The following is a 16486-nucleotide window of genomic DNA, read 5'->3' on the forward strand; positions in this document are numbered from 1 at the left end:
TTTAAATCAGGGAGATTTAAATCGCCAAATTGAAAGCCTTGATTTAAATAATTTTTTTTTAAATTAACTTTTCCATTTGTACTTAATTCCTAAAGAAAAATGCATTCTCGTTGGTTGAGATAAGCATTAAAACATGTTGATTTACAACTAAGAGCCTTCACATTATATTTGGTACATCTTTTTACTACCTAGGAAGGTACACTATAAGTATATATTCAAGCAATTATATAGTTTAATGTTTTCAGATTCTATAAATTTTTCATTTTTAGTATGTTAGAAAATGGTGGTGAATATATTGCTTATTTACTGGATTAACTTTTTGCTCATGATTTGTGTCAAGCTGCATTAGGATGGTAACTGGAATTTATATGTTTTGTATGTTTAATATTTTTATTGAACCAGAGTAAGCCCTTAATACAGTACACGAGCTATTGTGCGAATTGGTAAAGCTTGTCCTCAAAAGTTGGATGTTTTTTCCCTGATTCTTTCTTTATATAGAAAAGTAGCCTTTAACTCAAGTTTTTTGATACAGGCTCATGGACTTATGGATTTATTTTTTTTGTTTAAATGTTTTAAGAGTTTATAATTTTAGGCCTTATTTTTTGTATTAAAATCAGATTTCATTTTAAGCAAGTTTATTTGTAAAACAAGTTTTTTATAACTTAACAAAATAAACATCAATTTAAATAAAAGTTTTTCTTTATTTAAATAATCATTAATATTTATCCACCCTGGGGGCTGGAAGCTCAATAAAAGTCTCTGTAAACAAATTTTGGAGAAGCAGAGCTGGAAGAATATTGCTATCCAGAAGCACTGCTACTGGAAAACAGTAGGAGTGGGATAATTAAAGGACTTCTCTGAATCATTGCCTTCATACTGTCTGTTCTCGTAGTAAAATCAGGATGCTAGTGTTCCCATGATGTCAGTGGCTTTAATTCTTGCATGGTGTGCTGATGAAGCTAATACAGAATTTCTCAAACTTTTGCATAGTGTGAACTGGATCTAAAGAGAACTCTCCCATTCATAATCATGCAGACCACCTCCCTTCTCACTCACAATTGCTTTAACATCCCTATGGCAACTATAGCTGCTTACAGGGAAAAGTAATATTAGAAAAGCATTTGATATATATTTTGGCTGTCTTTAATGTGATGTACCATCTTGAAAACATGGAAAGCCAGCACCATGAGACCAATCTGCTCTACAGAACCAGACAGCAAGTACTCCACAAATTATTGGTGGACTCTTACCTTTACTTTACTCCCAAGTTTCTCTTTACAAAGTGTTGGTCCAGAAATCAGCTCCACTTTGGACTTGGTGTTGAGAAAGATACAGTATTTGGATCAGTGGTATAAACTGGCCTTGCGAGTTGCTTGCCTCTTAACATCTATGTTTATTTTACAAGAATGTCTTAATATCACTTCAATCCTGCAGTGTTTTGTTAAATTTCAAAAGATAATAAAAACTTGTACAGTAGATCAAATCAAGGATATCAAAGGGTATCATTTGATAATTGCAGTAAGCAGAAATGGTTACATTAAAGATATTTTCAGCACTTCCAAAGTAGTCAGATTAATCTTGAAGGGACAGCACCATGAATGAGGTTAGCAGTCTGCTACAAGTAGTCACTAAATCAAGCTATTTTTGGTATTTCTGCGATGCCAAGAACCAATATAGAACCTGATCCGAAGGTCATTGAATTCAGTGGAAAGTCACCTATTGACTTCAGTGGACTTTGGATCAGGCCTGTAGTAATTCAAATTCGGATAGAGATGTTTATAGTAAATACTGCTCTTGGCTTCTTTTAAGTTCAGCTGCTTGGCGGGTTCAGCAGCCCTATGTAAGTTTCTGTATTTGTAAATCAGCGTTTGAGATCTAATTTGTTAAATTATAACAGTCTCTGAGGTTGTTTTGAGTGGCAGTGCAGTAATGATTAGCAGCTGAGTTCATCAGGTTACCTTTCTTTGAACGTTTGTTTAAACTTGGCTTGAAATGTACTTTTTAGTGGATGTAGTGAATTCAGTTTTGTATCTCTGATAATGTAGACAGAATTGAATTGTTAAAATTTATATATTTACAAGCTTGGGAACGTAGTTCTGATTAACTTGTTGGTTTTTTCCCCTTATGAATGAAAATACCTTGGAAATATTTTTCACTGCAAGTCTCAATTTGAAGTAAAGCAGAAAACTAATTTTAGGCCTCATGTTTAAAATGGAAAAGTTTGGATTTCCATTTGTTCGAAACCAGATAAGCATATTTCATTCAATTTCCAAAATATCTGATGGAGTGTACTGTAGCTATTCACCAGTTACAAACACTTAAAGAGTTGCACAGCTAAAACCAGCCACCTTAATTTGGGGTTCTCTGAAAATTGAAAAGTTGGCGATTGTGTGGTGCAAAGAAATGTAAAATATCCTGTTGGTCTAATGAAAGTGCCAATTAAAGTTTTATGCAGGCTTTAACTGTAAAACTCAGCAGTCAGTCCTTTTGTATTTAATAACCTGCACTTTGTATTCCTAACATCAGTTTTCAGGTTGGTTAGGGTAAGATTAACAATTATGAATATGCACTGCAACATTAATTTGGAGACCAAGGAAAAGCTGATTCTAGCAGGAAAAGAATTCTTAACCTCTTCCTTCTCCTTCTACGTAATTTGAGATGTCCCAGTGTAAAAATGCAGAGGTATTTTGTTGGGCTGTTTTTTCTACCAGGCTAATGGAAACTGCATAACGGCACTTATCTTTATATAGTGTTGTCTGTAGAGCTCTGCACAATACTTTGCGTATAGAGGCTTAATAGGGAAGGAGCTCTAGAAAGAGGTTCAACTCTTAAACCTAGAAGAACCAGTGGGACAGACATACGGCTTATGTGGGCCAAGGCTTTGGGCAACCTCCAGTGGTCAGAGAAGCTTCAAGAGAAGTGACAGAACTACTTACATTTTCCCATTTTTCTTTTGGTTTAACCTGGTTGTTTAGTGTTGTAGTCCAGTGAATTCCCTCTGATCATTTAGACTCTTTGTACAATGAATTCCCATGTACACAGTAGTATATCTCTGATAAAGACATCCTTTGCGAATAGAGAAGGATACAATTAAAAGCAGAATCTACAGTATGTATCTTGTTCGTTTGACATATATAGTACTTGATGTACTTCAATGCAAAACTCAACCTTAATTATTAGATTGCAACTAGAAACTTCATAGCATAGTATGGTGAGTAATTTGATAGAGTAATGAGGCCTTAATAATAGGAGATCTTATTACAGCATGAGTTATTAAATCCTTACTAAGAAGGAGAGCGCGTGTGCCATTTTTCTCGTGAATTATGGAGTTTGTAAATTAGGGCATTTATAGTTGAAGCTTTTTTTATTTTTTCTGCCTGTTTTTGAATTTTACACCAATAACCTGATTAGCCTGCAAAGGATGGGGGACCAAGGTTATATTTTTGTTGACTATTTGCCACCCAGGCTACTCTATCTTAAAGGTAAACTTTTTTGTTTGGGCCCTGGGAAACACAAACTAAACTTGACGCATTTATTTTCATGCCATCTTTCATCTCAAAGTATCCTTAAGTGTTACGCAGTCTATATGTATCTATTATTACTACAGACGCTCCCCGAATTACACAAGCGTTCTGTTCCGGGACGCCTTGCGTAACTTGAATTTTGCATAAGTTGGAAATGTATACCCGACCATTATGTGGAGAAAAAAAACACAACTATTTCCATAAGTGTGGGTTTGCGTAACCCGGGGCGTGTCTGTATATAAATTGCTTCCACGCCACTGAAATGCAGCCACTTCTGGGGTGGAAAGGAAGTACGCTCAATTTTTAAAATATTTTTATATGATCTTGCTTCTCCCTACCCTGAAAATCTTGTAAAACCATCTAAAATTTTTTTCCTTCCTTTTTTACCATTTTTAACTTTTCCACCTTTTTTTTTTTTTTAAAGTCATCTTGATTATTTTAGAGTTCGTTTTCTTCTGTTTGCTGCTTTTTGTATCTGTATTTGTAAAGGTTTTTTTTCAGGTTCAGTGTTTTCTGGTATTTCTATCAGTGTCTCTTTCAAGCTTCTGTTTGTTTCAGATTTGCTTCAGTTCTTTTTCTGTATCTATTTATAAGCTCTCCTCTCTTTTCTTTCCTATCAGTGCATTACCAAACATTTTGTCAGATTTCAAGGGGAGCACCGGACTTAGCAGAGTGGAATTCACAAGATTTTTATTTCTGATGCTGCTCTGGTCTCAGGGTGATAATAAATGTGTGCAGGGTTTTGTAAGTTTCGTACCACTTTTGGCATAATATAACTGTTGATGCAGAAAATAATTACAAATGGAAAAATACATTGAGATATGTAGGACAAGTAAATGCATGCAGTGATTAATACAGACGAAGATAAAAATATACACAAGCATCAGGTCAGACATGTTATTACTTTTTATTCTGTTGTGTATTTTTATTTCATATTTATATTATAATGCCCAAAGGCCCAAATCAAGGTCATGGCCATGTAGTGCTAGACCCTATACAGACACAAGTCACATCTACACTGACATTCTCTTTTCTCCCCCCGATCTCAGAGCCCATATTGACTTGGGCTAGCACTATGGGGTAAAAATAGCAGTGTAGACATTCCTGCTGGAGTTGGAGCCCAGGCTTGGAAATTTGGTGAGTGGGGAGGTTCTCCAAATCTGGGTTCAGACCCACCTGGAACGTCTACACTGCTCTTTTTAGACCCTTAATGAGTCCAAATTAATTGACCCATGCTCTGAGACTTGCTGCAGTATTATTATTTTTTACATTGTTACACATACCCTAAGTCCCTTCATCTTGTAGTCACATGGCCTCTGTCTTCAGCAGTGAGTGTTGAAAACCTTTACTGATTGTGTTGACAAGACAGTTTTTTGTACCATTCATGTAATGGTGCAGAAGATGGTTTTGTCCCATCTACATTGTTAGACTTTTAAACCATAGTTAAATCTTTTAAGCACTATTTCCTTTGGATTTGTTAGTGACAGCTGTTGTCTAAGTGATTCCTGAATATGTACTATGTTATAGACTAGGCTAGGGTGTGCAGTGATTCAACTGGAAATTCTGTTATTCCTCTGGCATATAAGAAGCATTACATTGACCAGCACTAGTTCCTTATTGTCCTGCTAGGCAGAAAATGTCTCAAAGGATTTAGGAGTATAAAACTGATGTGTCCTGAATAGCGGAATACTCTAGAACTCAAGTGAATAGAAGCTCTGGGTTAAAAAAGCTCTGCTAGGCTAGCTAAAAAACCCTATAGGAATGATTATAGAAGCCTGTGTTACAATTTAGTATGTGTATATTTTCCATTGCTGTGCCTTTAGCCAGAAAAGTTTTGCTTAATATGAAAGAGAGAGCACAGATTTAGAATAGTCTCTGGCATCTAATTTTTGGACTAGTTTAAAGTTATAAAATGAGTCAGGCAGATCTAGTCATCTGGATAATGATTATATCAGTTCATGTTATTTTATTATAAAAAATATCAGCAGGAAAAGAAGAATATGATTGGCCAACAAAGCTTCAGACTGTGTGAGCACTCTAACAAGTCAGGACCTGTGTCCTTCAGTTACATAATAATAATTAAAAGAGGGAGAGTTTGGGCATTGCACAGGTAGAACAGCTGCACTTCTCAGGAGGCTGAAGGTATTTGGCTTTTTGCTTTGTACCTGACAAATGAATTTCAGATGTGGAGGTGTCCTGCTGTAATATCACATCTTATGATGTGTCACTGTCAGAATCTACTGTTGCAGAAACAAACGGAAATGATAAATTAGTTTTTTGTTTGCTGTTGTCTTGTTACTGTAAATAGGATTTTATTATGCTAACTGATAATGAGATTGAAGCAAAAATGTAAAGAGGCTTTTCTGCACCTGGGATTGAAATTACACAATTTTGCAGTGTTGAAAATATCGGCATAGGGGGCTGGAGGACTTGCTGGGAGCTCCTCTTGAGATTACACCAATTAAGGGAACAAGGGGAGACAAGACATTTTATTTCTATAATATGTATAATTCCTGAAAAAATTTGAATTGTCAGTAAAAACCAATTCTTTGCCTCCTGTTTCTTAAAGCAGAATTTGCCTGAAATAAAGGTAATAAAAAGATTTGAGATCCTAACTAATTTATATGAGTAAAACCAAATTTAAAATATTTTTTTAAAAAGTCTTTTACCATCCAACTCCTTTACAATAGCCCTGTGTTTAAAAAAAAAAATTACTTAAGGAATAGCTGAAACTGTTCAAAAGAGTGAATAGTTGTGATAAATATCTAATTTGTGGTGAATCCAAGTGGCAAATTGTTGCAGTCAAAAACATCAGCCATGCAAAGGTACCCTTATGACCCAGCAATAGCTATAGCCTTTAGCTTTTTAATTTCCTTGGTACTGATTTACTTGAAGTCGTTCAGGAAGAGATGACTTTGACAAACTGCTGCCTTGTCTGTTCTATCTCCTCCCCTAGTCAGCAGGGCTTTGTCTCAGTGACACGTTGGTCCTAGGGAGGAGGAGAGAAGCTGGCTTTGGATTGGTGGAGGGAAGTGTTTCCCAGACTGTCCATTGTTTGCCTGTATGTGAGGGAGAGATGCGGGGGGAGGGGAAAATGGGGTTGAGGGTCGGAGAAACGTGCACCGCACAGCAGCCATACCGAGAGCCCAGAAAGGTTTCAGTTGCTTGATTATAGAGATGCCTGCTCTACAATGAAAAAACAGAGTTTAAATAATTCCTTTTCCATGTTTGAAAAGATGGATCAGTGTAAGTGTAGCTTAGTCGGACTGAACAATAATGATCTAGCAGTTTAAAAAGGAAAAAAGACATCACACTTGTTTACAGCCCCTTGTTGCAATCCTGAACTGACAGCGAGGGGCACTCAGTGACCTAATAGGTCTCGTCCATCTCTGTATTTTATAACTCTGGTTTGCTTCTCCAGACAGAGAAAGATATGACCTCTGCATTCTTCTTTCCAGAATAATCAATAAACAATAATAGTTCCTGCTGCGAGTCACTGAAATGCTGCATTGTATAGCGAGATTAATAACTGCCTGTCTGCACATTGGTAGGTAATGATTAATCAGCATGAGGTAGACATAGGAAGAGGCAATAAAAAGCCTTGTTTTCTTTAGGGTTGGTAGAGTTAGAGCACAGCAAACGATCTTCTTTGTTTTCTGTTCTGACTGCCAGTGATTGTGAAACACGCTTCTTGGAAAGGACTGACGCATAGATATAAATACATGACCTAAAGGTTTCAGAGGAGCCCCTCTGCCAACGTTACCGAAGGTCGTGATGGCTTTTGTTGTCCTCTTGTCCCCTCTTCCCAGCCCTTCCGATTGTGGACAAAGGTTGCAGCACTCAAAGTCCTTGTTTCCTCTGCAGCTGCTCCTTGCAGTGTATCTCCCGCCATCTTGCATTAACTTGCGATCACAGTATTGAAATGTATCCTTAGTACTGCTTCTCCTCCCCCAGCACTCTAGAAAGTCTCATTTTCTTGTAATGTATTGTTTTGCTGCAGTAACCTGTCTTGTGAAGCAGCATTGCAGATCTCCCCTCCTCTCCCTTTAGGATCAAATAGCATAGAGCAATGCGGTTCCCCTTCTATCAACAACTGCAAAGAGAGGAGCAGCTCGGAGAGCAGCCAATGGGTGGGGCTGGTTCGGATCACTAGACAAATTAATCCTCACGATGGGGTGCTATAGGATGTGTGTGTAATCAAAGGGCACAGACCGCATTGGGGCAAGGAAAATGTAAATCTTCCTGTGTCAGCAGCTGGCTCTGGACACTTACCCTCCAAGAAAGGCGACTATTATGGATCATCCCCATTGCATGTCAAGGCTGTAGTGCAGCAAACTAAAGCCGCATATACATTTTAGCATCTAGATAAAGAGATTAAAACGAATCATCTCAATTAAAGTTGGATTATTTAGGACTATTTCTACCGTAGAAGTAGGATACCAGAGTAATTTAAATTGCTCATGCATTTGCCTGCCTAAACAGCCCACGGGGAAAATCCCTGGGTTTTTGTACAGTGAAGATATCTGTTCCTCTAACATGCAAGGAAAATGATTTCAGGCATTCAGCAAAGATTGGTTGTATTATCAACCAGACTATTTAAAAGTATTGCAGTAAATCTCCTGTTGTATTTTATATTAGAAATTTAAAGATCGAACAGAGTATTTTTTTGTTTGAAATAAATAAAATTATGATTCTGCATTTCACAGTACTCAAGGTAGTTTTTTACACAAGAATTAAAACAATTTGTCAAGCAAATTGTCGTGTGAGCATGTAATTTTTAACATAAAACTTGCTAATAGATAAATTGGGATTTAGGTATAAAAGACATAGTATTGCTTTGCTTGTTTTGGTGCACGAGGATCAAATTCTGTTGATGTACGGCATGTACTGCACTTCTTGTTCTCCCATAGCTTAAATAGAGGCATAGGTGAACATTTGGTAGATTACTGGATCTCAGTTTATACTATGGTGATTACAAACAGCTCCTGGATATTTTTTAATCCAGTTTTTTATAAACTTGGAAGTGCCATAACTAGCAAAATGGGAAAATAAAAAGTTTGTCAGGCTAGTAAGTGGAAACCAGTATTTTAAGAGCACTTGTGTGAAATGTAACTGACAGATGGCACTACCACATTGTTAGCTAGGCTATATATAATTGGACTCTCAAAGGTCTTTAGGATTTTTTTGTGAGGAGTTCATGATTCAGTTGTTGCTAAAAACAAAGTATGGAAAAACGCTGTCAAATTTGGATTTGTAAATGTTGAGAAAATAAAAATGCAAATTGATACACTAGGTACTACACTCTGAATTCATAGAGACTCAAAGGAAAACAAAATTGAAACACTCAGTTCTTTCTCATCTTTTCCTTTTTTAGGCTTGTAGGGGACCAGTTGTTTTATTTTTTAAAATATTCTGGTGGGAATCAGAGATGTATTTCAGTCACACTAGTAAATACTTAGATTACCATAAATGACCATGAGGACAGTTAATCTCACTTTACCCAAAGGGCCTCTGCTTACTTTTTTCCTTCCATCCTCTCCTCTTTACTCTTACACATCTTGTTTCTTTGTACGTTCTTATCATCCCCCTCGCTATTTCTCTACAATATTCCTATTTCTTCTGGTCTCTGCAAATATTGTTTTAAATGCAAGTCCTAATATAACTATCCAGCCTATCACAACCTCATCTGAGCTGATGGGGAAACTTTTAGAAGCCTCTCCTTCTGTCAGTAGCCTTTGAATATTCTGTAAATGCAGAAAAATTCAGAGCGAAAATTGTGGATTGAGAATTTATTCCAGTGCAATTTTTCTAGTGATCTTGGTATAACCTTCTGAGGGTTTTTCTAAAGTGCTTTTAAATTGTAATATTCATATCTGGAATACCCCCAGGGTGCAGTCTGGACTGTTGAACAGCTGTGTTCCCTCAGTTCTCCGACCGATGGTGCTTTTTACGCTGTGAGAGCAACCATTCCTGATCTGCTCAGACAATATCTAGCATGTAAATTACTCCCAGCTATGTTGTATGATTGCTGTGGCCAACCACTTTTGGATTACTCTGCAGAGGAGCACCAGCAAATTCCCAGTCCCAGACTTTTCCTCAGAAATGCGCCTCTTGTCCAGGAGAGGGCTGGCCGCTACAACACAAGCGCGTATAAAGTCTGTCATTTTATTAATAGAAAATTATATGCACAAATCCTGTTATCTCAAATGGAGTTTAAACACTGGTTTAAATAACACAAGTTTGTTAACTACAAATAGATTTTAAGTGATTACAAGTAATGAGGCATAAAAGTTAGAATTTGTATAAGATGATGAAAAGCAAAATGCAACTAATATCTAAATTGACAAGCTAAGTGAATTAAAAGCAAAGGTCTCTCACCACATGTTCTAGCGGTCTTACTGACTGAAATCCTTTCAGTCAGACTCTTCCCCCCTCCAGTTCAGTGCTGCCTCCTTTGCAGTGGCATATTATCGCCTAGGCCGACAAATTTGCAGGGGCAGCAAATTTATGGGCAGTTCTTCACTACCCGCTGGATTGGTCGGTAGCGACCAATCTATCGAGGATCGATTTATCGTGTCTTGTCTAGATGCGATAAATCGATCCCTGAACGCGCTCCCCGTCAACTCCGGAACTCCAGCTGACAAGAGGTGGAAACGGAGTGGATGGGGGAGTGGCAGCGGTCGACTCGCTATTGTCCTCACGGCCAGATAAGTCAACCTAAGATACGCTGACTTCAGCTACCCTATTTGCGTAGCTGAAGTTGAATATCTTAGGTTGACCTCGCCCCACTAGTGTAGTAACAGCTCACCTCTGCCTCCTCTGCGAGCGTGCCACCGCATCCTGCTCCCCTCCCTTCCAGCGCTTGCGCCGTGAAACATGTTTTGCGGGGGGGGGGAGAGAGAGGATGCGGTGCACTGGGGGAAGAGGCGGGACCAGAGTGGGGATTTGGGGAAGGTATCCAGTAGGGACAGGGAGGGTGCGGAGTTGGGGCAGGGACTTTGGGGAAGGGGTTGGAATGGGGGTGGGGAAAGAGTGGAGTCATTGCAGGGCTGGGGCGGGGGGCAGCAATTATTTCAGGGCCTAGGGGCAGCAAAATCATTAATTTGCCACCGCTCCTTTGTTCTTCAGATCTTGTTGATGTCATGTGGGTAAATAGAGAAGCAGAGACATAACTTGAGGTCTGACCCTCATTCTTATAGTTTGAGAATTTATTCTTATTCTTTGAGAATCCTCTTCACTGGGGGTTCAGGAGACAAAGATTGTGGGAATAGGAACCTCTGGCTGTTTGTTTGCCAAGGTGTAAATTTCTCACTCTGTAACCCTTTTTCCTGCTGAAGAATGGCCATTAAACCAGCTGGTGGTCCCTTTGATTTTGCCGACACCTAGCTGAGGCATCAGTTTGCCTTTTGTCTCTGAGGAACTGGTTTGTGGATGCTTTTCTAAACTTGGACTATGTCTCAATAATGTCATAAAGTAGAATTTTATAACTTTACATACACACATTTTACCAGAACAATAATGATCAGCATATAGAGTTTTCAAATGATACCTCATAAGGCATACTTTGTACAAAACTTAATCATAGTCTTATAAAAGGGATGAACATCAAGGTACAGACTGTTCTACTTTCTCTTTTTAATTTAAGGCAAATGGTAGTACCTGTATTTGTTTTTTAAAGTGCCAGACACTGTAACCTCTACTTTCACACTCAGTCTGTGTCTACACTGCCACTTTCAGCACTAAAACTTTAGTCATTCAGGGGTGTGAAAAACATCTGCTGAGAAACAAAAGCTTTAGTGCTGAAAAGCACCAGTGTAGACAGTGCTTTATCGTAAAGCTGCCACTGCTTGCTGGAGGCTGTTTTTTGTTTTTTTTTTTTTAATCATCATCGCTGGGAGAGCTCTACCCTGGTGATAAAGTGTGACTACACTGCCCATTTTACAGCATTGGCACTGCCGCGGACGCGTTGTAATCTGGGCAGTGTAGACATACCCTAAATTCTGTCTCTATGCTGCTTTTCATTTACAGTGCTGCCTAAGGCTTTTATATTCAACAAGCCATGTTCACTTAATTTTAAAGATGCTTTTGTTAGCTGCATATATTATTTACTGAAGAGTGAACAGTATGTTTGGTACTGTGTGAAACCGAGGAAGATGGAATCTCCATCTAGATGTAGATAGCATTTGGTTAGAAAGTCCACTCATGGAGTAGCTTTTGCAATGTTGTTTAAACTATTAATGAAAGTCGTGCATGTAACGCAGTCAAACATAGCTCCTGAAATAATCTTCACCCATGATATGCTTGCTATTGATTGTGACCTCTTTTTCCTCCTGGAGCAAGTAGCTGAGAACAGCTTTGATAATTGCTTAACGTTTAACTGTGTCTAATTTTACCTTTTTTTATCACAAATTTTGTAGCAACTTACTGTATCCTCATGAATCAGTATTACTAATTTTTGTAATATTCTTCTCTTTACAATTTATAAATGTCTTACACTTTCTCTTACATGTTCCAACCCAGTTTGTCAAGAGCTTCCAAATTCTGCATTTTATATTTTGGAAGTGTTTTATTTTTTGTAACTAATGAACGTATGCAATAAAATGCCATTATCTGCTTTTTAGAAACTTCTTGACTGAGTGAATTGGCTGTTCAAAATTTTAACGTGGAGCTTGGCATACATAGTGCCTCTAAACTGTTTCAAAAACATTTAACACAAGATACTCTTCATCTTCCAGGTTTTTTTTTTTAATTTTGTTTGTATCAGTTTATACAAATCCTTGTATGTTGCTTGTAGTTTTTTGCAAGGAGTTGAATTCATATCCATAATTCATTAAATCCTTGCTCTTATTAATAAGCCATGGTTACAACTTATACAGTGTTGCAGTTACTTAACATCAGAACATATGTGACACCACACTGCTTAGTATTTCTTAAAAGCTTTCAGGAATGTAACTAGTGTGTTACTGTTTCATAATGGAGAGTTTAAAGTTGAATTCTAGTAGCATAGTCCAGAGGTGCATTTGTGAGTCACACGTTACAAGTGAACTAAGAAGCTATTGTAAATAAATAAATTTGAAATCAGAAGTCAGTATCAGAATTAGCAACGTTGTTTTAACACTGAATTAATTAAATTTAGGTCAGAGTAGTAAAATAGCTGTGTCAAGTTTTTTCTTAGTGTTGCAACTTTTTAATTTATAATTATTTTGACAGTTTTATAAGGCTAATTATGTCGAGATTGTCAAATCAGAGTAAAAACTAGGAGTACCATTGTAGCTATAAATGCCTTTTTATTTCTTAGGATGTTGTTGTTTGGGAATATAGTCTGTAAGGCTACCAAGAGATCCACCTTAACCAGAAATGCTTCTCAGGATGTTGTTTGGGAATATAGTCTATTAAGATGGATCTCTTGGTAGCATAACCAGAAATGCTTCTCAGATCAAAATGGAAAGAAGCCTGAAAATAGTTGTTGAAAGTACAAATGGTAATTTTCCTCTTAAACATCTGCCTAGAAGAAAACCCAAATCCTTATTTTGAAATTAGTTACTTACTATTTAGAAGACTCAATTGTTTGAATATGTATTTTTTTACACTTCACTATTAGCATTAATCTATTTATTTTGCTTTGTTTTTTTTGCAGATATGGACGTGTCGAAAGTGTCAAAATTCTCCCCAAAAGGGGGTCAGAAGGTGGGGTGGCGGCCTTTGTGGATTTTGTGGACATCAAAAGTGCACAGAAGGCACACAACTCTGTCAACAAAATGGGAGATAGAGACCTACGGACGGATTATAATGAACCAGGAACCATTCCGAGTGCTGCTCGGGGATTGGATGATACAGTTTCCATAGCATCCCGTAGTAGAGAGGTTTCTGGGTTCAGAGGAGGTGGAGGGGGGCCCACTTATGGCCCCCCACCATCACTTCATGCACGGGAAGGACGTTATGAGCGGAGACTTGATGGGTAAGTTCCAAGGTTTCTCTAGGCAGGTATTTTGTATTTGATATGGTGAGAAAGGCAAACTCATATATAGGGCCCCCAGATGGATTTAAAATTTTGGGAATTATCTGTGTTTCCTGTTTTGGGTTGGAAACGGAAGTGATTCCTATCCCAGTGGCTGGTATCTTGTGGATCCATAGAGGATGTTTTCTGCAGCTGGTTGGATATCTACTCTTGAAATAAGGTGATCTTAAGATGGAAGATTTCCTGTGGCCAGCCTCGATATTGGAGTTATTCTTCTAGAAGTAATGATTCCATTTTTTGGATAAAATTAAGGCCTTTCTCGGATGTATCACTGCTACCAGATGGAGCTATATTGCTGCAGCACAAGTTCTACATGGAGTATCTTTGGAATACTAGAAAATAAGATTTGAAAGCTTGATGCATAGTCCTCAGTTTTTACTGTATACAGTTTGTATATTAATTGGATTGTCACCAAAAATTTCTAGTAGACTTCAGTGATGCAGCATCTTGGATTCTACAAACAACATTTAGGCATGGAAATACATATTGGATGAAGAAGATTGAAAGCAGCTTTTGATGTTTCCAGTTTGGATCTACATCAGTTCCAGGTTATTGGGATTATTCTTCCTGATGGTATTGTCAAAAAAAAAATGGACATTTCTAAAATTTGGAAATTATAGTCCTTCTAAAAGTACTGGAATAAGAACCACTGCCTTGAATTTATGGGATGGTATACAGCCAAGATGTGTATGATGATGTACAGCCAAGGGGAGTGGATTATTATCTAGTATCTTAAAAAGCCATTTGCTACCGCACAGTTAAAGGTACTTTAGTTTTAAGGACATGGTGCTAATAATCAGTTTGTGGATACATCAATCAAAATTGACTGGGCTGGATGGTTACAAAGGTGGATAGAGGATACCGGGTGGCCAGCCATGATGCATTCCCTCATACATTGGGTGTACTTCTACCAGCTACTTGATTCAGACTTAGGGCCGGAAATTAAAATAATGGATGCATTTCTAAGTGTCAACTGTCTCAAGAAAGAAGTCTGGGGGTTTCAGAGTTATGGTTTCAGTTTGGGACTACTTCCTGTGGATTTTTTTTATCTTGTCACTCAGATTTTTTTTCTTGTTGGTTCATCTAAAATATCATTTGACACCCTTACCCATTAAGAAGGTGGATTACCCCTATAAGAGGGGCCAAAATTGGGGAAGTTATGTTCACAGTTCTCTCCCTAGATTTAATTGGGAATATAGGTCGTGTTTCCACACTTGGAAAAGGTTGGTATGCCCTGCCCTGTGTATATTAGCCCCTCTCCTAACCCAAGTCAAACCCTCTCTTTCCACTAACTCCAGTAGTTCTTTATACTAATAGATAAATCAGAAAAGCACTGTAGCCATTAGATGTTCAGCTCTGCTAGCTCTTGTGTCTGTCTTCTGTGTCCTTTTAATGGATAAGGACTTTGTTCTTTTATGTCAGCTATAACAGTAACCTTCTAGCCGTATTGCTTTTTCTGTTACATCATTAAGTTGTCTTTCACTAGCTAACATTTGATAGGATGCTAAATGCAATCATTGATAAAATTGTTGATCTTGTTCCTTCAAAAGGGGGAAAGAAAGAGAAACTCTTATTTGTTAGGCCTTGAAATTGTTTTCTAATGCCATAGTTACAAGCAAAAGATAAGGAAGTAGAATATGTAATGAATTTTAAATAGGACAGAAATTATTGGAATTTTATTTTACATTTTGTTAGTGTGGTTAGCTTTTTTTAAAGAGAGTTGGGAGGAAAAAATGCAGTCTAGGTAGGCACTTACTGGTATGCAACCTTAAGGTGAGGCAGAGTGTAAGAAACATAGGATGGATATACTGTAGGGATTATGGATCCAGTGCTTCTGTAGGGCATATTTGTAAATTACTGAGGTAACTTTTGAAGATATTCATCAAAGAAGATTCTAATCCAGCTACTAGTTTTGAAAAAACTGAAATATTTCCCGATTTTTGATAGAAGACAAATCCTATGATGCGACAGAAGAAGAGGAACTATGGAGTGAGTTGGGTTATTAAGATCCAGGGAATTGATAATTAATTGGTTTTCCAGGAAGAATCTGAGAAGCTTAGAGAGGAGAGGTTAAAATGTCCCTCATAAAATGGATACTTAGATTTTGAAGTTAACCTAGACACTGGCATATTTATAATTGTAAAAATGTTTTTCAAACATTTGATGTGTTCTCTATCATTCTTAATCTGTCATATTGTAGACATGTCTTGAAGACCTACCATCCTGGTACCTGACTAAACTAGACCCTTATTTGAGATCGCACGCTAACATTCTTAGAACATAGAACTGTCCTCCAGTGATGTACAAAATGTTTTTAATATTGAAACACAGAATGGGCCTTAGCTACTTTAAGCCAATGTGTTTCAGTGACATAGGGAGGATATATAAATCCTTTGACAGCAATAACAAATTGAAAATCTTAACAAACATACCCAGCAAATTTAATTTCTCTCTCTTCATGTGGGGTTTTAATCCTTTTTGGGACCTCCATCCTCTTTGACAGTTATCCTTGAGATTTAGCAGTTTATTTTTCTGATATTAACAATCAAAATATTTGTTTAGGAGGAGCAACATACCCAGGACTTTAGGTGTAGAAGTCTGATAATTTCAAAACTCCTTGTAATGAGGATGGAAACGTTTTGAAGAAGAATCTAATTTTCTGGGTTTCTCTGAGGGAGATAACTAAGATCCAATCTGAATCCCGGAATGATCTTCAAATAATTGTGGCTGATTTGTGAACAGAACATGGACAATTGTAGAAAAGTAATACTGGGCCTTTATTAACAGCAGCAATTTGGAAAAGCCACATTAGACCTATTTGTTTGAGAAGAAATTGTTGGAACGATATAAACTCTCAACTGTTATATTATACCTATGAATTTTTTGATAACCAGACAATTTGCTACAACTACAGGGCTGTAACGAGGGCGGGCAAGCCACTGGG

At 37.5% G+C, this 16486-nt stretch overlaps 1 protein-coding gene across 1 annotated transcript in view; it reads left to right on the forward strand.

Moving 5' to 3' along the window:
• SPEN (spen family transcriptional repressor) overlaps positions 1 to 16486 on the forward strand; it is a 95637-nt gene that overhangs the window by 17797 nt on the left and 61354 nt on the right. The window contains 1 exon segment of the mRNA XM_030537891.1: positions 13162 to 13482. Within this exon segment, the coding sequence (XP_030393751.1) occupies positions 13162 to 13482 (321 nt within the window).

This window comes from Gopherus evgoodei, chromosome 18 (genome assembly GCF_007399415.2).
Source record: "Gopherus evgoodei ecotype Sinaloan lineage chromosome 18, rGopEvg1_v1.p, whole genome shotgun sequence".
NCBI classification, from domain to species: Eukaryota; Metazoa; Chordata; order Testudines; family Testudinidae; genus Gopherus; species Gopherus evgoodei.